Source organism: Brachionichthys hirsutus, chromosome 10, assembly GCF_040956055.1.
Source record: "Brachionichthys hirsutus isolate HB-005 chromosome 10, CSIRO-AGI_Bhir_v1, whole genome shotgun sequence".
Taxonomy (NCBI): Eukaryota; Metazoa; Chordata; class Actinopteri; order Lophiiformes; family Brachionichthyidae; genus Brachionichthys; species Brachionichthys hirsutus.
The window spans coordinates 2131477-2154029 of record NC_090906.1 but is presented as its reverse complement, the minus strand read 5'-3'; the positions used below and the strand labels follow the sequence as shown (position 1 = coordinate 2154029).

The following is a 22553-nucleotide window of genomic DNA, read 5'->3' as shown; positions in this document are numbered from 1 at the left end:
AATGAGGCTCAGGTAGAAACAGTGATGTCATCTCGAGGCTCAGGTAGAAACAGTGATGTCATCTCGAGGCTCAGGTAGAAACAGTGATGTCATCTCGAGGCTCAGGTGGAAACAGTGATGTCATCTCGAGGTTCAGGTAGAAACAGTGATGTCATCTCGAGGCTCAGGTAGAAACAGTGATGTCATCTCGAGGTTCAGGTAGAAATAGTGATTTCTAAGGCATATTGTTTTCGTTAACTATAATAACCCTGCGCCGATCCAAACGCCGCTCCAGACGCCGATCCAAACGCCGCTCCAGACGCCGATCCAAACGCCGCTCCAGACGCCGATCCAGCCACGCTGCCATGCCGATGTCCACGCTCCGGCTTCGCCTGGGCTGCATCCCCCTCCATTCGCCAACAACCCGCAGCTCCCGCTCCATCACTGGAGTGTCCTGGCGGTCATCTCCCCGGGTCCCTGGAAGGGTCGTCTGCAGCCAAAGCCACTGCCTTGCCTCAAAAAAAAAAGAAAAATCAACAAAAAAACCCTCCTGATGCCGTGCTGGATTGTGATCCTGCCGACAACGCCAAAATGTAGCGTCGGGCATATGGGGCTAAACGGTCCGACCTTTGCCGACAACGCCACTTTAGGACTTGCACCTAAAGATATAGTTTTAATTTGTTCCGTTGGTCCCAAACTCGTTTTAGCGGGTTTCCCCACCCACAGGTCAGTGGGTGGGGAAACCCGGCAGCTGTGACAGTCACTGTCACAGACACGGCAGTGACAGTCTACAACCAACCTGCATTCGAGACGGGGAAAACACAAATGAGGACTTGGAACGAGGGAGGGGAAGCACCTATATACGCCCCCCCCCCCCCCCCCCAATCAGTGGTAATGGGCCACAGGTGCTCCCTCCCACACCTGCCTGCCCAATTAACCCCAATCATCCGGTTACATTCGGAGAATAGGACAGCATTGGTTCTTGTGCTTTAGCCTGATGCTAATAAACTGACGCTTTCTGCTTGTATCTGAATACAGCTGCATAACAAATTTACAAATCACCCGTCAACGGTCACAGAATCTTTTTTATTGTCACTCCGTATGACCTGTGTTTCTTTCTTATTTGTTCTTGTGCAACCCTACCTCTTGGCCATTTCTTTGGGAAAAGCCGCAGTCAGAGTGTTGGCTGGGAGCAGCATCTATGAATAGAGTGGAGAAAACGGAGCGTCAGTCGTAGATAAAAGGTATTTTCATTTTAGCCGCATTCGTGTTTGCATTCAGTCTTACTTGTTTGACCGTCCAGCACATATCCGGCATTCACTTGTCCTTGTCCTTGTCCAGCTGCACTGACGCTGCTTACCTGACTCTGAGTCCTTACTCTTTTGCTACACAAACAACAGCCCAACATGTTACCAATGCAAAAATGTCCTGGTAAGGAGATATTCATCTTTTCTTACCTCATTTCATCTTGATAGTTGGGTTCTTGGAAAAAAAAAGATGAGCGATTAGTTCATCTAACGTTTTCAGAGCGCTGTTCGTCATCAACCGTCTGATTTCAGAACTTTGCATGGTCAGAATAAGCTTTAATTCGATTAGATGATATTTAAAGAGTAGATGTCTCTACTTTTTTCTTTCCTACGTCTGCAGCAGAAGACGATTCCAAAGATGAGCAGAACCAGCAGACCAGCACTTCCGAAGGACACAACCACAGCGATCAGCACTGTCCAGTCAGGAGGTTTCGGAACTATTGGTGCTAGAGAGACCAGGATTAAGACTTGAAGACCCGATAGCTTGTTGTGTCTGAATTAAACTCGGATGAAAAGCACTGAATACAAGAAAAAAATGGCTGCCACGTTCTCTTAAAAGCTCTAAAAAAGCACCCACCAGTCCAGTTATCTTTGATACATTTGGCTCGAATGTGGAGAAGGATCATTACGCCGTCATTACTTCCTGATAGTGGACGCTAATGATAGAGAACAACATGCTGTGGTGCAGCTCGTCCACAGCGGTCTCTCATCCACCCAACGCCTCATCATCCGCATTATTTTTTACTCTTATATCGCCCATCCAGCAGAGGCCAGACGGGCTTCATGGAAGACATGCTATGACTTCTTACCAACCGCCAAGAAGCTGGAGCTGGATATCGGGTTTGGAAGCGTTGATACGGTCCCCCAGCACGCCACCGTGGCGTTGCTGACGGCCTGGAAGCTCAGGACGCTGGTGGAGTTAAAGACATCCCCGTCAGGAACGTTGCTGGTGTTGAAGAGGCTGCCGCTCGCGGGTTCGCCGTTGAGTGACCAGCTGATGTTTGGCGCGGGGAACCAATCGGATGTCATGCATTGGAACGCCACCTGCTGATCCTGCACTGCCGTCACGTTCCCGCCCATAATACTGACAGTACCGCTCTCTGAGCAATAAAAACAGAGACAGGGGAGAAGTTAGACCCTGGATACTGACCCGGGATCCTGACCCTGGATACTAACCCAGGATATACTGACCCTGGATACTGACCCAGGATATACTGACCCTGGATACTGACCCAGGATATACTGACCCTGGATACTGACCCAGGATATACTGACCCTGGATACTGACCCAGGATACTGACCCTGGATACTGACCCTGGATACTGACCCAGGATACTACTACTGTACTACTGTACTACTTTACTTCTGTCTTGTCCCATCATGATTTGCCACAGCAAATCAGCTTTCCACTTCACCCCGTCCTTTGCATCGTCCTCCCCAACACCAGCCACTCTCATGTCCTCCCTCACTACGTCCATGTATCTTCTCCTGGGTCGACCTCTAGTCCTGTTCCCTGCAGTTCCATCCTCAGTATCCTTCTACTGATATAGTCCCTGTGTCTCCTCTGGACATGTCCAAACCATCAAAGTCTGGTCTCTCTGACCTTGTCTCCAAAACATCTAACCTTCACCGTCCCTCTTATTGTCTCATTTATACTCCTATCCAACCTGGTCACTCCCAAGGAGAACCTCAGCACCTTCATCTCCTCCACTTCTAGCTCCGCCTCCTGTCTACTCCTCAGAGCCACTGTCTCTAAGCCGTCCATCATGGCTGTCCTCACCACTGCCTCTAAGCCGTCCATCATGGCCGTCCTCACCACTGTCTTGTAGACCTTTCCCTTCCTCCTCTCTGACTCTCTCCTATCACAGAGCACACCTGATACTTTCCTCCACCCGTTCCAGTCTGCCTGCACATGATTCTTCACCTCCTTTCCACATTCTCTCCATCACTCTGCCCTGTTGACCCGAGGTACCTGAAGTCCTCGACCTTCTTTACGTCTAGTCCTTGTAACCTCATTTACACATAAATACTTTCTTACTCCTGCCCACATTCGTTCCTCCCTACCTGCTCCCTGCTCTCACTACAGATCACAATGTCATCTGCAAACATACTATTCCTGATTAATCTGGGATTGAAACACCTAGTCCTTTAATTAAATATATTTTAGTATACAGATCCAGATGAAGGACTAATCTTTTTTTTTATGTGATATAAATCTCCTGACAGAGCAAGTTATGGTCTTTATGTGAAGCCAGGTAATTCATTATCATTCAATAGCTGCATTCAAATATATATATCTTTTTAAGACGCTGAACGGAGCTCACTGCTGCCCTCCGGAGGAGAAACGCTGAGCTGAATTTTCAAACGTTTCTCTTCTCTTCTTGCGGGATGACTTCAGAAGATGTTTTACGTCATGCATCATCAATAATAATGTCTACAGTTTGCAGAATGACATTCCCATAAGATCTAACACTCTTCAAATTCTGATGTGAACAGAAGTAATAGCTGTGTCGATTGTAATTTGTAATTTAACAGCTGCACAGAAGATTCACTAGTGGGAAAAAACAAATAATAGGTCTAAAGATGCACAAGAGCAGAACCAAATCGCACCGATCAACAGTCTGGTGAGAAGCCGGAGAACTCTAGACCAGAAGCTCACCACAGTTCTAGTGAGCTCTTAGTGCCTGCACTTACAAAAGCACACATGCAGGGAAGCTCCGGAGCAGCCCCAGAAGGCGACTCCCAACTAATGAAACGGAAAATCATGTGGCCGAAAATGAGGGACATATAGCAGTGGGATACCGAGTCTAGATAGAGTATTGGAAGTGGTTTAAGCTGGGACACTAGAAAGGAAGGTTGAATCACTCACAACTTTGCCAAGTAAAGGTTTTGAGTAATGAGGAAGAATGAAGGAAAGGCCAAACCAGAAAAAGCAGCCAATAGCAGGAGGGAAAGAAAGATCAAACAATTGAGGAATGAAATCAATATCCAAAAAGAAGGACAGTGTAGTGGAAAAAAAGGGAATAAAGCAGCTGACAAATATCCTCAGAGAGCAGCTTATCAAAAGAAGAGGAGCAGATGCTTTGCATCAAAGATGAAAGAGGAGGGAAAGAACCCTTTCAGGATTACAAGTCACTTCTAGGGGAGGCTTCAATAACAAGCTCCACAGAGAGGGCAAAAAACACTAAACTAACATCCTAGATCCGAATGAATGGTATATTCTGATTAAATACTTTGTTCTTTGCATAGTTGAGTATGCTGACAACCAAATTACACCAAAGTTATCAATGAAAATCACATGTATTAACCCTGCCCTGCGATGAACTGGCGGCTTGTCCAGGGTGTACCCTGCCTCTCGCCCATTGACTGCTGGGATTGGCTCCAGCTTGGCCCGTGACCCGATAGCGGAATAAGCGGTGAGAGAATGAAAAAAAAAAAGAAATGAACATGTATTAACCCATGGAGGTCTGGATTTGGAGTCACACTCAAAATTAAAGTGGAAAAACACACTACAGGCTGGTCCAACTGATGTAATGTCCTTAAATCAAGCCTCAGTAGTGTGTGCGTGTGTGTGTGTGTGTGTGGCCTCCACATGCCTGTGGGGCCTGGGCATGCTCCTGATGAGGTGGCGGATGGTCTCCTGAGGGCCCTCCTCCCAGACCTGGACTAAAGCATCCGACCAGCTCCTGGACAGTCTGTGGTGCAATGTGGCGTTGTTGGAGATTAGCTTGTAGCTAAAACTGTTCTGATTTGGATTATCTTCAGTGAGTAGGAAGGTGTGGCCTGAGGGGAACTTTGACTTTATGCAACCATGTGTCATTTCAGAGGTCAAAGGGTCACTCACCTTCTACCTGAAGTTGTGCCGTCTTAAATTCGTAATGCCCCAGCACGCTGCAGACGATCGGCCCGGCCTGACTGCGGGTGACGTTGTGGATGGTGAACGCCACACAGTTGACGTTGCCATTGGTGCAGGGTCTGGCAGAAAACTGCGGCGACGATGAGGTCACGTTAAAAAAGACGCGGTTGGAGACGGAAAGGACCAGGAGACCTTTCACGTGCCAGGTCATGACCTCCCATTTTCCTTGCACTGTGGCGTTGAATCGAGCATCGAAGCCTCGCAGCACCGTGGAATTCAGCGGCTGCAGCTGGAAGTCTTGCGATAGCGCTAGAAATAAAACAGTAGGCCATTAATATATCAGACAGGCATGAGAATCGATTGATCGATCTATCTATAACAAGATTTATTTATGTTTTATAGCATTGAAGTGATCAGAAGATATATAAGGACATTTTAAAAATGAATTCCATCTTGTTTACTGTTGATTAGAAACTGATCAGTTTCACGCTCTGGCGTTCCTGCAGGATGTCTCTCATCTGATCGAACCGATTTATGTTACAGTAAACTGAATAAATCTCCCCCATAGATCGCTGGGATCAGCTCCAGCCCTGCCCAGCGACCCGGTTACGGACAAAGCGGGTCAGAATAGAATAGAAATAGAATAGAAAGCCTTTATTGTCATTGCATAGTGGATATACGAGATTAGGAGTGCTGCTCCGTCTGGTGCTTAGTGAACATAAAATACAGTAATAGCAGAGGAACACAACACGAATTGAACGTGATAAACAGTGCATGCAGATAGATTGTACTTTGCATTTAGTAATTGCACATTAATAATTACACATGAGGTCGGGGAGGCGGCGGTATTGCACTTAATTTGTAACATATTGTTTACCTTCACATTACAAATTGCACATGGTGAGTAGTTCTATTGTTTCGTGCTGGTCATTGTTCAGAGCGCTGATGGCTCTCGGGAAAAAACTGTAATTAATAAATAAATACGTGAAACTGAGTGAGACTTTGTAGAACACAGAAGATCAGTTTTTAGCGTGGCCAGTGTTGAATTGCAGTCGACTGCTCCGTAGTTGCTGCCGCTGGTGCTCACAAAAACAACGGCATCGGCGAATAAAGAAAAGGAATGCAAAGTGAGAAAGAGAGAGAGTGCTTTGTTCAATCGGAGCTTAAGACACGTCAGAGTTTGCTTAAGGTACGTGACTATTACAAAGGCCAGCTCTTTGACTGAAACCCGCATCAATCAAGACTGCACAAAGACTAAAACTTTTTTTTATCTTCATCATGGACCTCAGTTGCATGTTTTTGGTGGTGGGAGGAACCCGGAGAGAACCCACGCAGACACGGGGAGAACATGCAAACCCCACACAGAAAAGCTGCAAGTTGAATTTTGAACCTGTGGCCTTGTTGCTGTGAGGCAATGGCACTAACCACTGTGCCACCGTGCTGCCGAACTCAGAGTTGGACGTTGTCTTGCGTTCTTCTTCCATCCTTTCAGTGTCGGCACAAGGAAAGTGTGTCTGACATTAGTTCACACTGCGATGAGGAACGCTGATTAGATTCGCAACGGCTCGCTTCAGTTCAGGTTCTTATTGAAGGAAAGGGTAAGGATTAATAACCTGCTTGACCTGCTGTGGCTTCGAGGAAGTCAAAGTGCTTCAAAAAAAATCATTTACAGCGGTATTAGTTAGGGATCAAGAGGACCCGGTCTCATCTTCCCTTTCCCATCATTAACCTCGGGGCTCTTTTAAAAAAAAGATCAACAGCGTTTCCGTTTTCTGGCAGCTTCATACAGACGTGATGTAAAATAATAATCCTGTGAATGCTGACCTGTCGTTGCACAAAGCAGCAAACAGGCGACGAGGTCAGGGCACGACGTCCAGGAAGCAGTCATGCTAGTGTTGCTATCCTGGGAGGTTAAAGAGGAAAGACCGCCGTGAGGTTTTCCTAGCAAATCCATTCAGCTATTGAACATCCTGTTAAGGTCAAATCAGATCAGGTCTCTAGAGGGACTAGGAAGTAGAACAAGAGCGTAGAACATCGCTGACATGCGTGATTCATTCATGACAAACAGTTGCTCCTAATCTAAGTCTCTTTCATTTCCACCATTTAAAGCTTGATGCTTGAATGAAATCTAGATCGTCGTCTCGTTTCATCGTTCCAGCACCGAGTCGCTCAAAAGCATCGTTACTTCCTTATAGCCTACCAGTGGCCCGTCCTCGCGCTGTTATGACGTATAAATAATTGTCTTGCGTTAATATCAGCTCTTATAAACTCGTCTGATGGATTAAATCTCTGAATGCTCTCCAGCATCTTAAAGCAGACTTACTGCGTCGGAGCTCCTGCTGCGGCGTTTCAGAGAAGCATTTCCTGAAACAGCAGGTGAGCAGCAGGACTCCACCTTCACCTGTGAAACTCTAAGAGGTAGCAAGGTCCAGGTCTGGGTCATAGAAACCCAGCCGTTATCGCCTCGGCGTCCAGAACAACACACACACACACACACACACACACGGCCTGTGTGTGTGTGGCTGGCGACACAATAGACAGGTGGGCTGGTTTCAGTGACTGAGGTGTGAGGTTTTTTGTATTCTTTAGGCTTTGAAGTAAATATTTTCACCACAAAAATAAGTGTCTTTACTTTATGCTTCTAAAATCTCCTTTAATTTATTTATTGAATGATAAACAAAGCAACATCAGAGCAGAGAAGGATTCCCTGCCCTTATTTTCTCAATCGTCTTCTTTTACATTCTTGTTTTACATTCTTCATTCATGGTTCATTTTTTTTCCCCTCTGACTATGTCTCTGACTTGGAGGCAATGAGGCTCAGGTGGAAACAGTGATGTCATCTCGAGGCTCAGGTGGAAACAGTGATGTCATCTCGAGGCTCAGGTGGAAACAGTGATGTCATCTCGAGGTTCAGGTAGAAACAGTGATGTCATCTCGAGGTTCAGGTAGAAACAGTGATGTCATCTCGAGGTTCAGGTAGAAACAGTGATGTCATCTCGAGGTTCAGGTGGAAACAGTGATGTCATCTCGAGGTTCAGGTAGAAACAGTGATGTCATCTCGACCAGTGCAGCGGTGAACGACGTTTGAATCTAAATCAGAAAAGCAACGTGGAAAATGTTAAACTGTTGAGATTTTTAGAAAGAAAAAGAAAATGCTCAATATGAAAAAAAAAAAATCAAAATTAAATTCTTAAAAATTATCCACCAGACAGAAACCCACAGTTTACGGTGAATTATGGGATGTTCAAAATCCAATTCAGCTTCTTTGTTGTATCGGTTTAGTAAAGACGTGTCATTTTTTGCACTAAGGGTGGGGGGAGGACGCAGAATATTACAACACAAGGGTAAATAAACAGCTTTTTTTTATTCTGCAACAGAAAGAAATTCCTTAAAAAAGTATTTGTTTAATTATAAATTAAGAATTCAAGGTCTCTAATTCTGTGCCGAGCTCTTTAAATGTTGACACTCTGTCTGCTCGTCCATGTTAGCAGTCTCATATATAAATCAGGGCGTGTTTTCTTTTACTTTTATTTGTTTCTGTACTCTGAAGTATTCGGCCTGCTTCGCAGCCGCTCATCACACTCCACTCACGTTCATTGAGGCATATTGAGACTGACTTAAGCTTCTTCATGCGACAGTAAAAGCAGATAAGCTGCAGGCCCGTGAGCCTCCAGGTGCAGGTGAGGCTTATTTATAGTGTGATGAAGGTTACCTTGAACCCATAATCACTATGAGGAAACCATGAGTATCTGTTTGGCACTGTGGGATGTTTTCCATCGTTCCACTAGAGGTCACTGTTGGATCATTCTGTTTCATTAAATAATAAATGAATGATCGTTAAGTATTTCCCATAACGTGACACATTTGTACTTACGGTATAAATTCCACAACTCCTTATTAAGAAAGCAACATTGAATTGAAATGTATTTAATATTTATAATTGAAATCGATTACATACTAGATTTATTTCTTTTTCAAAAATTCCTTTATTGTGAAAATACTGATGAATTACTTGCTTGCTTGTAAAACGAATGAGACTATAGTAATCTGATTAATTTATGCTGTGTGTATCCTGCTTACATTGAAGTGTGTGCATGAAGACTAATTAAATTAAATGCAGTAATTATACATACCGTAGTATAAATACAATCTATGGAATACCAGTAAGTATTCAGATTAATTATATCGTTTATATAAATGATCTTGAAAAATCACATTTGAAATATGCATTATGACCATCAGTGTATTATCATCTTCATTCTACACTGCATTGAATGTAGTAGTTGATTCAGAGAGGGGCGTTTTAGGTACTATATATACTCTTATGTACCGGTAGTTGAATTGATAACAATGCATTTTATTTCATAAAATAAATATCTGTGTGGTAAATATGATGTAAAATAATCCAGAAGCATTACGTGAGGACGTTTAGCTGCCGTGCTGTGACTTGTTCTTCAGGATGGAACCCCAATGAATGTACTTTGTGACTTTCCACCACTTCCTGTGGGTCTGATGTGAGTTTCTGCCAGTTGTGATAAGATGCAGCGGGGTGCATTTTATGGGTGCAACAAGTACACTCTGGAATGACACAGCTCATATTGTACTGCCAGAGATGAGTTAAAAACAAAACAGGAAGTACGTAGAGGGGGCCGGTCTGCAGCTCCCGCCTCCTCTAACCCACTGCTTATGGCCTCCAGTGGACACGTCATGTGATCGTATGTTATAACTCATTATCTGCGCTCATGCTGCTTGTCAGCTGCTCCACACCGCCTGCATCCAACAGGCCCATCGATTCATCTCACATTAGTTCCATTAGAGCCGCGCCTTCTCTGAGAGATAAGATATGAGCTCACAATGTGGAGCTTTACCAACAAAAAGGTCAACTCTTGTATCGCCCTTGTCGGATTCCTCTTCACGGCGTCGGCTGTTGGCCGCTCCGTGTTCGAAGCCGACTGAGGTTCATTGTTGCTGAGCTGGTCGGGCTGCGTCGGCGCCGACGGCCCTCCTTCACGGGAACGACTGTGTGCGTTCCAAGGCCGGAGGAACTGCCCTCATAATGAACGCAGCATGACGCTTTTAGACACTGAACCTGACATTGTGCATTAAAGTCGTAGTAGAAGTTATTCCACAGAGACAGAAGTGACGTCTGTTTCACTTTTAGCTTAGGAATGTATTTCATTTTCTGTTTAAATCGTATTCTTGAACTGTTGCATGCACGATTTATGATAATATACTGAGATGGAATGTTTATGTGAGGTCATGCTGGGAACTCTGGTAATACCGGAGCCTCTCAGCCACAAACTGGTACAATCTGGCTTTACCAGTTGCTCCATATGGGAACGCTGCAAATGCTGCGTGATAGAAATCCACTTAGTGATTTACTGATCTAGTCCTGTCCACCTCCTCTCCAGGCCTGTAATACCAATATTAAATGTGTGCTATGCTATGCTGTTCAGCCTCGCCTGCTGTGCATCATACAGACTCGAAGGCAACCACTCGCCGGTTTATCCCAGGGAAACTTTAATCCGTGCCCACCTGCTGCTCGGGCTCCACAGATGGCTTCACGCTGCCTATAAATTCCCTTCAGACCCTACAATCTGCTTCCGTTTTTCCTCAGCCACCACCGGGAGCCCTTCACCCGAGCAACAGGAAGAAAGCAAAATTAAAACACGGTGGGACGACAAAGCAGCTTGATGATGGCTCGGACACCGTCCCTTCAATCCACGCAGAGCAAAGGTACAACGTCCACCTGGAAAAGGGATCTGCCATTGAAACTTAGGTAGTTACAGGTACTCGACATGGGCTCTACAAGACGCGTTTAAAAGTGTGAAGATCTCATTGTAGACGAGAGAAAGGTTGCATGTGCTCTCACAGAATCCAGAGTTACAGTATATAACTATAGTTCACCTGTAAAATTCAGCCTGTGTGTGTGTGTGTGTGATAAGAGAGAGAGAGAGAGAGAGAAGAAGATAAATGAACAAGTCACCCCTCTGTCAGAGGCTTTGGATGAGGTCACCTTTACCTTGACCTGAGGATTATTCTGCTCCCGGCTCCCGGCGCCGCTGAGATGACTCAGCGCTCCATTTATTCTTAATTATTTGTGCCACAGAAAGACATGAGAACACTTTGCAACACTTTGTATTGTACGGGGGCTCGTCCTTACGCCACACAACAGCCACGTTGTTATCCGAGACCTACCGAAGAACCCTCACCCCCTCCTTGTAACCTTCCTTCGTCTTCCTCTCCTTCTCTTGTGTATGTACAGAATCTTTATGGAGAGACCCCACCCCCTCGGGGACAGGATAGTGATCCCGACAGACCAGAGGAACCTGCAGCTCGGCGTGGATCTTTCGTGGTTCCTCCGTGGACAACGTGACGCACATGAAACCTGACCTGCGTGCATTTGACCATTTGCTGACAGCAACATGTCACAGACAGCTGCGACGTGAGCTGCTGGACGGACACGATGCCAAACAACGTCCGGCTTGGGCCGAACGTGTCCCTGCAGGTTCCGCCGGTTCCGTTTGCTTCATGGGTTCCTCAGTTCTGATGTTCTCGTGGCAGCAGAACTTTCAGACAAGAAGCAGTTTGATGTTTAACAGCATTTGCACGTCTGCAGGCCCTTTTGTGTGTAAAAACAATGTCCCGACATGGGATTAATAAAGGGACCTGTATTCTTACTTCTTCTTTGTTTAATTAAAGCAATGAAGGGAATCAAGGAACATTTATTCACCATTTACACCACAACTGTGCACGTCTGCTGTTTGTTGACCGTTTCTTTACACGAGGACATGGATTTGTGTTCCAGTGTGTGTTTGACTTCACTTGGTCGGGCAATATGAAAGGAAGAATAAAAGCCTTCTGACCTGAGGCCCTGTTTACACGAGAATGGTTTTGCTGAAAAAGAATCCAGGTTTCCTTTTAATTCTAAGATGTCTTGCATTCCCATTTCAACTCTGGTAAATAATCGAAATCTTGCTTCAATCACATTTGTTCTTTTTTTTGTCCAGTGCATTGGAATTGTGAATATAAGTGTGTAACAGGGTCATAAAAGGGATCGTTCAAAAGTCCATTCTGCAAAGCAGCAAAGACATTTTTATGTGTTCATTAGTGTCGGCTTGGTCTTTAAGCGATAATTGTCAGATTGTTATATGTGTTCATTTGTGGGTTTTACAATATGTATATATAATACATATATATTTGTGGTCTAATATATATCTATATATATTATGTATGGCCGATTTATTTGTAAGAAAGAAACGTGTTTTAATGTGAAACGTGTTTACAGTAGTAAACAAACACACGTCGCCGAATCTGTATCGTTAAATGGAAACGACCGACACGAAACTGGAGCGCCACCGCGGCCGTTCGGCGCAGTCACGCCGGCTCTGCAGCCCCCCTCGCAGGGTGGAAGGTCCGGGGCGGCGGCAGGAGACAGAGCTCGCCCATGAGCGGAGCTCCGGGCGACCGACAACTGTCGCCATTTTCCCTCGCTAAACTACAATAGGCTGTGTTGCAGCGGCACACACCCCCTCCGTGAAACGAACACGCACGCCATATATTTTAGGGAACGGACTTGTTTATTAAATATAATCGAGGCCGCGGCTCGAGTTTGTCGAAACGTCGCGCTTTAAGGGGTCGAGCCGGATGACAGCGCGGAGGATTTAGACATTTTGCCTGGTTAAACCAGACGGCTGTGTGGAGTGGACGGACTGATTGACGTGTGACGCAGCCACACAGATCGCAGCTCTTATTTGAACTCTTGTTGCTGACCACTGTGTTTGTCCAGTCAGCGGAGAGAGGAGGCGGGCCTTAGCCCGTCAATCAAGTCGGAAACATGGCGCTTTTAATTAGGAGGGAGGGAGGGGAGAATCCAATCCGGTTTGAGCTAGTTCTTCCTCCAATGGAACATTAGCGTCTCGTCGCGCTGCGTTCGACAGCACTGGCACGGCCGTACCTTCCCTTTTACCGCTGTATTTTCTCCTGTAACCGCGTAGTGTTTAGCCATTTTGTTTCCTTCTTCTTCTTTGTTTTCTTTAAAAACACCCCATAGAAACCAGCCATGCCTAAAAGGAACGCAGTGAGTACACGACATGCTTCAGGAATACACCATTTATGACCGCCCCCCCCCCCCTGAAATGGCCTCGTTACCGCTGGCGTTTAGAGTTTTTAAACATTAAAAGCAGCCGTAATGGCGATGCGTCGCGCCCGGACGTCCGCAGCGCTGCACCCCGGGCGAAGCCCGAGAGTTTAGCTGCCGTGTTGTGATTTTCTGAAGTGGCTGGTTCCTCCGTGACCCCCCCTCGCAAGCGATTATCTGTTTTCGAGGATTAATTTTGTTCCTGCTCCGTTGTTGAGACGTGTTCGAGCACGGGTGAATGTGTTAAATAGAAATGGAGGACAGCGCTGGCTCGTCGTCTTCTCTGTCGAAGGATTGAAAGTTGGCGGCATATTGTTTTCAATGGGGGGGGCAGTTTCTGAAGTTTCTCCGGGAGAACGCCCCCCCCCCCCCCGCGTGTAACTCGTGTCTTACTGTTCTTATGTAACAGCGTGACTGTGACGACATTTGCTCTAATCGTTGTGTTTAAACCCGTTTTTGTGCACGACGGCCGCCATTATTTCTCCCCGGTGTGAAACGCGTCTTGTCGGCGCTGGCGTTGCGTGTCTTGTGTCGGAGGTTATGCAATGGCGAGCCTCCTGCTCCTGTTGCTGGGGGGGGGAGACTCTGTCTGTGACTCTTTTTTTAAATTCGTGGCGGGAACGCTAAACGCCACTGTGTGTGTGTGTGTTTTTTCTTCTTCCCGTGCACCGGCAATCCCTTCTATTACTAGCCGCGTCGGGGAGGAGGCGGAGCCCGCCCCTCCTCCACCGGGGCGACGGTAGGCAGATCACCGGAGGAGGTGGGGAGCACGAACACGTGACGCCGTGTAAAACTATACCCATTTATTGTCGTTGCACCAAAACATGTTTCTGACATGTTGTGATCGTTTCAGCCAATCACGTGCTTAGTCTCATGTAGGAAGCCAGCTGTACAGCCATTGGCTAATGTTTGTTAGGAAACGCCCATCTCTGGGTTACATAACTGCCATTCAAATAATACAGCTATAAAATGCAGCCCTTTAACGGAGTTTCTCTCTCTTTTTGCACGGTCTCAGGGCCCCCCAGAGCCAGAGAAGGTAAGGAATGTTCTGAGTTTGTTTCTCTTCTTTAAAATGCGTTGTTTTTATATTCAAATGTAATATTTAGTCTACCGTCCACCAGGGGTCAGTAATGTCCTTCAGTGTAAGCCACCCTGTCTGTTCTCTCTGCAGCCCACGAGGAGATCCAACCGGTTGAGAGAAGTGAGTACAGACAGGAACTGACATTCACAGACGTGTTGTAAAAAATGTTCGTACAGCTTTACGTGAACGCTCTTCCGTCCCCACAGAAACCTACACTTTCAAAACCAGAGGCCAAACCGAAGCCAAAGGTGCAACTTTGTCTTCAGAGTTTCAATTACTGTAGTTTATCAGCACTCAGCTGTTATAATAATGACTTGCGTCTTATTTTTTAAGAAGGTAATTGCTAAACCCAAGAAAGGGAAGGAGGTGGCGAAGGCAAAGCCTGAGGAGACGGCACCAGAGGCCCCCGCTGAGAACGGCGAAGCCAAAGCCGAGAACGACGTAAGCGCCGCGACGTCGTGTGTGCAAAATAAAGGTCCTGTCCTCGGGCTTGAGATCGTAACGACCTAAAACGTGTGTTCCAGGCACCAGCTACAGGCGGGGCCGAACAGCAAGACGAAGCGGCAGAATAGCGCCTCTCAAACCATGTCTTTTACCAGTCCTCCCTGTACCTCTTTTCTTGTACAATTCAGGGGAATATTTTTATCAACTATTTTCTAAAAACAGGTTTTTTAGTAGTTTTGATTGTAGAGAACACTTTTTTTTAAACGAAGGAAAAACCAATTTGGAGACAAGAATTTCATCACATCCCACAATTATGCATCGGTGTAAGAAAAGTTTGCAATTATTGTTGTTACTGTCCGATTTCATTTCAGTTTTAAAATGTGAAGGCGGGGAGGACGCGGCGCAGATTATTGTGTCAACACACATGCACGGTTTTTCACGGGAGCCGGGGCAACAACCGCAAGAGTTTGCCTGCGTGGATTACATTCCATTTGCTTTATAAGGGACAGTGTACGTAATCTGTGCTGGGGTGGGAATGGACAAGGTCACGGGGCAACTCATTGTTTTCTTGTTTATAATAAAGAACAGTGTTTTAGAATGTTTTTAAGCTTTGATCCTACATGTTAACTCTTGTATTCATAGTTTTCTGAACAAATCTGATCAATAAGGCTAAAATCCCTCGTATTGGAGCTCTCCCTATCAGGACTCTGCATCACGTGTTGGTTGTATCGCTGTTCTGTGATAGCATTGCAATAAATTTGTATAGCTGATGTGAAAAAAATGAAGATTTGTGATCTTTCTGTATGTAAGGATGGTAAAAATGGAATTTGTTTTCTTAGCCAAGCTAATTTCGGTGCGTTACCATTGAAAGTCAAACTGTTGCGATGACTCCTTAAAGGCCGATATACCAAGTGTACATTTATTTGAGATGTCCAATGCTTACCAGCACTAGCAATATCCATGTACGTTTTAGCTATCCGTATCAAGTACAAGTGTGCAGTTCTTTTTGTTCATAGATGTATCTGTGTAATGATTGTCATCAAACCAATAAAAGTTGGTTGGTAGAAAACTGGTTTTGTTATGAACGTTCAGTTAATTACTTGGTAATTATGGTCACGTAAACCAGAACTTGGTCTAAAGTATACATACCCCCCCCCCCAAGGGAAAACTGAATGTTGTAACCACGGTCTTGTCCTGAAAGATGTACCGCAGGCGTTGGGATGTGGTGAAATCTTTTATTAGAAGGATAGAAGCCGTTAATCTTCAGTCAAACAGGTGAAATAATCCTGAACTATAAAGTGCAAATAAGGGAACCGGCTACGGAGCAGATCCAGCGCATTCATTACGTGCTACTGAGGGCAGCAGAAAGTAAAGGTCGAAGCATGCCTACGAGAAAACCAGAAAAAGTATAAAGACAGTCCTACAGGTTAAAAAGGAAATGAGTATTTCAGCACCACGGACAGCTTCTCATTGGGCTGTTAGAGAGTCTCTAAAACACAACCCCCGTTTCCAGGAGATGTTGGGATGCTGTATAAAATGTAAAAAGCTGCACAATGTGATCATTTGGAAGAACTATAACCTCCTTATTTGATGAGAAATAAAACAGTCAGTGATAAAAATGTGAGTTATCTTTTCTTTTTTACTATATGCCTGTTCTGAATATGATGCTAGCAACAATTTCTGTAGTGACATCGCTGCCTGAGAAACAGACAGGATTCTGTGGTGACATCGCTGCAATAGAAACAGACAGGATTCTGTGGTGACATCGCTGCAATAGAAACAGACAGGATTCCGTGGTGACATCGCTGCAATAGAAACAGACAGGATTCTGTGGTGACATCGCTGCAATAGAAACAGACAGGATTCCGTGGTGACATCACTGCAATAGAAACAGCTTTTCTGGGAATGTAATTTTTCAGAAACATTTTACTTAGCATTCGTGCTTGTTTCAGTTACACATGAGGTGTCACTGATTTATCAATCATCGAGTACTCTGCTGCACACAGCATCCCCAAACATTCTGGAAACACGTGGAGCACAGAAAGGAAGAACGGAGAAACCACTTCTGCTAGTTGCATCTTTATTTCCCTGCTGAACTACAGTGGAGAGAGTTTCTCAGACAGACAGCTAACATGATTATTGTACATCTTGAACTGCTGATTATTTCAACGTTACCAGAATAATTCCTTTAAAATCATGTGAGGTTCGAAAAAGGTGTACAGTAGCCAACGTGACTCTGAGGACGAGACCGGTTAACACTAACACGTGTAAATCCAGCATCGTAACTCCTTCGGCCGTGCGGAGCAGACATTTGTTAAATCACGTCAGGCTCCAGAAGCATGCGTGGTCTAAGGAGTCGTCGGCGTCATGAAATCTATCCGATCGCTAAAAATAAAGTGAGGCTTTAGTGAAATGGTCACGGCACATGCTACCGTCGGTGCTAACGCAGCGACAATGCTATCCTAGATTTATAAAAGGCCCGTCAATTCACATTCAGGAGGTTCAGTAGGACCTCGGCTGGAGCCGGGGCGTGAGCTGCATAAATAAACGTGACGGCGGCTTGGCTTGGTCGAATTGAAGTTGCGTTATTGTGCAGTATTCCGTTCACAGAGGTGTCAGCAGTCCCGGAACAGTCCTTCCTGTCACGTAACGGGACATCGAGCTGCAAGACACGTCAGTCCAGTTTCTCCGCCGCCCGTCCCATCTTGGTGCGCATGTTGCGTACGAGGAAGAAGCCGATAGCGGTGGCGCCCATTGTGACCTCAGCGATCCAGAAAGCCATGTCCCAGCTGTGCTGCTTGGCAACAGTGCTGAAGGGGAGCCCAGCCACAAAAGCCCCCACTGTGGGGGGGGGACAAAACAAGCAAGGTTGATAAATCAGATGAATAAGGCAGACTGGAACGTTGTAATAAACGTAGGGCGCTACACAAATTTAACAGGATGTCACATCAAATAAACCCAAAACAAATAGTTAATCAGTCGACTTCCATCAAAGTGGATGAACCCGACATGCATCTGCCCAACTTAATCCCCAGGTAACGTTTTATTCCTATCAGGAGGTGTGTAATTAGAATCACGACGTTTTCTCAGTAAGATCAGTAATCCTGAAAATGGAGCAAAAATCATCGTTTGAATTATTTAAGTCCTCTCAGCTTGAGTTAAAACGTAAATAATGCATTTTCAAATACATCTTTTATTTATACGCAACTTTATTTAGAGGGAACAACTTCCGTTGGGGGGGGTGGGGTGACTTTGTGTCTCCCAGAAATCTGCAGCCATTTTCGAAGTGACTCTGCAGCTTACCGTTAGCCATCAGCGCTACAATAGCATGAGACATTCCACAAAAATTTGAAGGGGCGCTTTCACTGGCGATCACTCCGAACAAGGAGATCGGCCCGTAGGAGGAAAACCCAAACGCAGCGCCGAGGAGCAGGATCCAAATCTGAGTGGGACGAGATGAAAACGCGACACGACGTTCTTCAAACACGAATCGCAAACGCGCATGATATTGTTACGCGTGGAAGCCCATGAAAGGTTCGCGCATACCTCCTTTTCCGAGACACCAATGAGGACAGAGACGGGATGAAGGATCTGGACCCAGAGAGGAGCCTCCTGAGGAAATAAAACACGAGCTCAACGCCGGCGACGCCAACGTTTAAAGCCTTCCGCGCAAGAAATGGGAGGAAACAGCTGCAATGACCTCTGGGATTCCAGGCGTGACGGTCACTCTGAAGAGGTGCATGGACACGTACATTCCAGACATCATGAGGATGAGGAGTCCGTGGCGAGGGTTGCCGTGGGTGCTCAGGCCTCGCTGGAGTAAGAAAAAGAGATCTTTAAACTGCCCGATAATCCCAGTAGGTCCCGCCCACTTCCTGTTCCTACCCGAGCGACGGCTCTGTCAGTGATGAAGCCCGACGCCAGGCTGCCCAGGAAACCGCCGACCTCCAAGGCGCTCATGTAGCTGCTGCCTGCGAACAACGGGGGGCGACGTCAGCGAGGGGAAGGGGACGGAGGGGAGGATTCAGACGCATACCCATGAGAGCCGTCTGGCCCTTCTCCTGCATGAGGAAGAGCTGCCCCCAGTCCGTGGCGGCCGTCTTCACGCCGAACACCACCAGGTAGCCCAGAGACAAGACCCACAGGAAGGGAGAGAGGAGGAACTCGCTCAGGGTGCTCTCGCTGTTGCCTGGGGGGGGGGGCGTTCACAAACAGGGGGGGGGGAGGTGTGTTCACAAACAGTTGATCGTTATATACTGTAAATCAGTGTTGTGTAGGACACACACAAAACATACCTACTACTACTACTACTACTACTACTACTACTACTACTACACTTGTCCCGTGAGGGGACGCCTCAATTAGTATTTAAGAACATTTATTGTTCTCCATTTCTTCTGAGGTGATAAATATAATAAAAGGCAATCATTGTTTTTAATATTCTCTGTGTGCCGACATAAATGCCCTGGCGTGCCAGCCGTGACACGCGGGCCTTAGGTTGCCGACCCCTGGTCCAATGATGATGGAGACGGTATAAGACGCTTGTTATTTGAGGGAATAAGAGACGTTCTTCTGTGAGGTAGGTCAACCTGCTCCCTGATAACTCCGGACAGCACCTCTAAGCTACCAACGGTCTGTTTTCCACCGCGAGCTGAACCCATCCACTAGTGTTTTCGTTCAATTATGTAAAATGTATTTATTAAGGGATTTCTGATTAAATTTGGCAGCGAGATGGAGCTCAAAGAAAGAAAAAAAAAAAGTAGAGAAGATTTAGATGCCGATTCAGAAGCAAGACGGAGAACATTTTATCGTTGAGGACTCTTCTAATCGTCCCATGAGTGGCAGAAATAGTTCCAGCTGCTCCCACAATCCTTTTAACAAACGTTTGTCTGTTTACCTCCTTTAGCCCCCTTCCCGACTGCAGCCTCCATGCCGGGCAGACCCACGTCCTTCGGCTCATTCTTCACAAACGCCAGACAGACAAAGGAGAAGGCGGCGCAGACGACGCCCGACATGGTCAGGATGGCCCTCCAGTCGTAGTACCGTAAGAGCACGGTGACCAGGATCGGGCCGAGACACCCGGCCAGGTTCATGCTGCAGGACAGCACAGACCACCATGTTCCAAACTGGGACGGCGCAAACCACTGAGGGGGGGGAGGAAACGAGAGGCTTTGAGGTGAAGGCATCATTTACGTGGTGAAAAACACCAAACCTTCTGGATTTACCCCGGCGGGTTGATGTTTGCTCAGCCAGGAAGGGGTTAAAAACGCTCCTCTCACGGGGGGGGCAGGAAGGCTCCTTTTGGTTGGAGGTGCTCTCCCCTCTTGGACGGATCTTCTACAAATACCCTCCCCTGTAACCGGACCGTTCTGAACCCACGCCAAAAGCCTATTTATTCCCCGCCTTTCGCTGCCGCTACTTTGGTGGCAGCTTCTCACGTGTGTTACGTTGTCCCTGAACGTAGACTGGCAGGCCGCTTCAGAGTTCAGTCTCACGAGTCAGAATGTAGTCGCGCCACTCGGCACAAAGGGCTGAACCTCCTTACCTTGCGCAGCACCTTCCCGCACGGGGGCCACCCGCAGCCTTGTCCCAGGCCGTTGATGAACCAGAGCAGGGAGAACATGGACACGGTGGAGGACCAGGAGAAGGCGATGTTGATGCCGCCGACCACGAAGAGGCCGATGGAGAAAAGCCAGCGGGCGCTGATCCGATCAGAAAGCACGCCGCTGATGAACTTGCTGATGGCGTAGGCCATCGTCTGGCTGCTGCTGATGAGACCTGCGGAGACACCGTGAAGGACACGGAGGCTGACGCGTGACCTTTGAACTCATGACGTTTGACAGTCAGAAACTCCAGACAGCTATAAACCCTATAAACCTCGTCTGATTGGATGGATTCTAGCTACATGTACTCGGCATATTCATGTTCCCTGCAGGAAACAGTTAACTTAATGACCCCCCCCCGCTCACCTCCATTCATTTTCTTCGATGCAAATACCTGAAGCGTTAGCTGCTAGCGCGCTAAACTACGGTTGCTTTAGATAGCAAATACGCCGAGGATTATAACAGCGTCCTAAACTGGTTTTAGCATTTAGCTCCAAGCACTGCCGTGCGTGAGGAGGGCGCGTTCTCACGCAAGGAACCATCAACCGGCGAAAACATCAAAGTCAGGAGGTCAAAGGTCGCGGTGGGAAAGCGAGGAGTCAGATCAGGCCGATCTGTGCGCCGCAGCCTTTCGTCAATAAACTCAATGCATCAAAGAATCGTTTTGATCAAACGTCCTCGCTGCGTCAACCGGAACGTTCTCCACGAAGGCTACCGTCTCACCCAAGTCGTCTTTGTCCAGTTGGATCTCCTCCATCACCGAGGGCATGACGAAGGAGAAGGTCTTCCTGTTGAAGAAGTACAGCGAGTAGCCGAGGAACATGGAGGAGAAGATGGCCGCCCGGTGGTAGCCGTAGCCCGCGCTCCCCATGATCGCTGTCGGACGTGCAAAGTCAAAAAAAAAACGTCAACTCCTTTTCCTCTGTGGCTCGTAGCCTTCGGGCCCTCGGGCATCCGGACGGCAGGAAGTCAGCGCCCTGAAATACGTGCGGGATGTTGCACGGGGCGTCTGAAATGTAAAAACGCTTCTCGGAGGAGAAGAGGCCCTGATGGGACTCTTCCTGCAGGCGGGCGGTTCTGTCTGGGAGGCTGTTGCTTGTGGGAAACCAGGGCAGACGAGGGTGTGGGTGGGGTGGGGGGGTGGGGGGGGCGGTGTAACCTTACACTGGCCTGAAAATAAGAACAGCAAATAACAAATATCACTTCAAGAGGCACCGGATCAACTGGTCGTGTGAGTACTCAACAGTTTCAACGGGCAAATAAAACATCGTTTGATGACTCAGCGGAACCGCATGTCCTGACCCCGACCTTTAAACGTGCACCGCCTGTTTGGGGCTTCTTGACCCTGCAGGTTTCGCCGTTTTAAACGTGCACCGCCTGTTTGGGGCTTGTTGACCCTGCAGGTTTCGCCGTTTTAAACGTGCACCGCCTGTTTGGGGCTTCTTGACCCTTGACCCTGCAGGTTTCGGGTGTCTCCGACTGGAAGGCGCTTTAACTTGAGAGGACTGACCCCGCTTTGAAGGTGAAGCGGAACTCAAATGGTCCGTTCGGTGTTTGATGAACCAAGAACACGTTGGTTCCGTGTTCCGGAGTCCCCCCCACCTCCCCACCTCCCCACCTCCCCACCTCCAGCCCACCTCCAGCCTGGTAGCGGGCAGGCAGCGAGCTTGGCCGCCTCTCGACGCGGAGCTCCCGCTGCTCACTGCGTGGTGACGTTCCACGTTCCACGTAAACCGCTCTCGCTCGTTCGCGGGACGCTCCGTGATTCGTTAACGCGCACGTTTGACCCCCATTTGCGACGTGAACCGAGCCGGCGACGCTCCGTGCCGCCCCACGCCGCCGCGTTCTGCCCCTCCGGAGGAGGAAATGCCCCGTGACGCAACGCTCGCCTACCTTTTCACCCGCTCTCCTCTCGCGGTCGCGCGCCGTGCAAGCCCGCGGTCGCGCGCCGTGCAAGCCCGAGGTCGCGCGCTCACGAATCCGCAAGCTCTCCGCGCGTGACCGCCACGCGATGGAGCCAGCGTGGCACAAACGGAGCTCCGCTGCAGGGACCCCCCCCCCCGGGGGTTCTGAGCTGCATGGACACGCCCAGGACACGTGGGTTCAAATAGTACAAACCTAATTGTTTTGTATTTATCTTCTT

The 22553-nt window shown here is 47.4% G+C and overlaps 3 protein-coding genes across 4 annotated transcripts; 1 reads left to right on the top strand and 2 right to left on the bottom strand.

The window, feature by feature from the left end:
• Window positions 1–214: 214 nt before the first annotated feature.
• On the bottom strand, window positions 215–7030 carry LOC137900187 (immunoglobulin superfamily member 5-like). The gene is made up of 8 exons (XM_068744249.1): window positions 6967–7030; window positions 5131–5451; window positions 2096–2386; window positions 1604–1723; window positions 1437–1461; window positions 1267–1364; window positions 1123–1178; window positions 215–493 (listed from the first exon to the last, which is right to left on the bottom strand). The coding sequence occupies exons 1-8, from the start codon at window positions 7028–7030 to the stop codon at window positions 215–217; spliced, it is 1254 nt and encodes a 417-aa protein (XP_068600350.1).
• A 5974-nt stretch (window positions 7031–13004) lies between these two features.
• Window positions 13005–16415, top strand: hmgn1b (high mobility group nucleosome binding domain 1b). Of its 2 annotated transcripts, XM_068744697.1 has the most exons (7): window positions 13005–13222; window positions 13974–14042; window positions 14298–14318; window positions 14454–14483; window positions 14570–14611; window positions 14697–14804; window positions 14888–16415. In XM_068744697.1, exons 1-7 carry the CDS (start codon window positions 13205–13207, stop codon window positions 14933–14935), a joined length of 336 nt encoding a protein of 111 aa, XP_068600798.1. In that variant the 5' UTR covers window positions 13005–13204; the 3' UTR covers window positions 14936–16415. The 2 variants fall into 2 exon arrangements, with proteins under 2 accessions (XP_068600798.1, XP_068600800.1); XM_068744699.1 differs by lacking the exon at window positions 13974–14042.
• A 462-nt stretch (window positions 16416–16877) lies between these two features.
• slc37a4b (solute carrier family 37 member 4b) lies at window positions 16878–21281 on the bottom strand. The gene is made up of 9 exons (XM_068744641.1): window positions 21134–21281; window positions 20353–20585; window positions 19705–19951; window positions 18844–18996; window positions 18693–18778; window positions 18508–18621; window positions 18354–18419; window positions 18111–18249; window positions 16878–17648 (listed from the first exon to the last, which is right to left on the bottom strand). The coding sequence occupies exons 1-9, from the start codon at window positions 21279–21281 to the stop codon at window positions 17482–17484; spliced, it is 1353 nt and encodes a 450-aa protein (XP_068600742.1). The 3' UTR covers window positions 16878–17481.
• Window positions 21282–22553: the final 1272 nt, after the last annotated feature.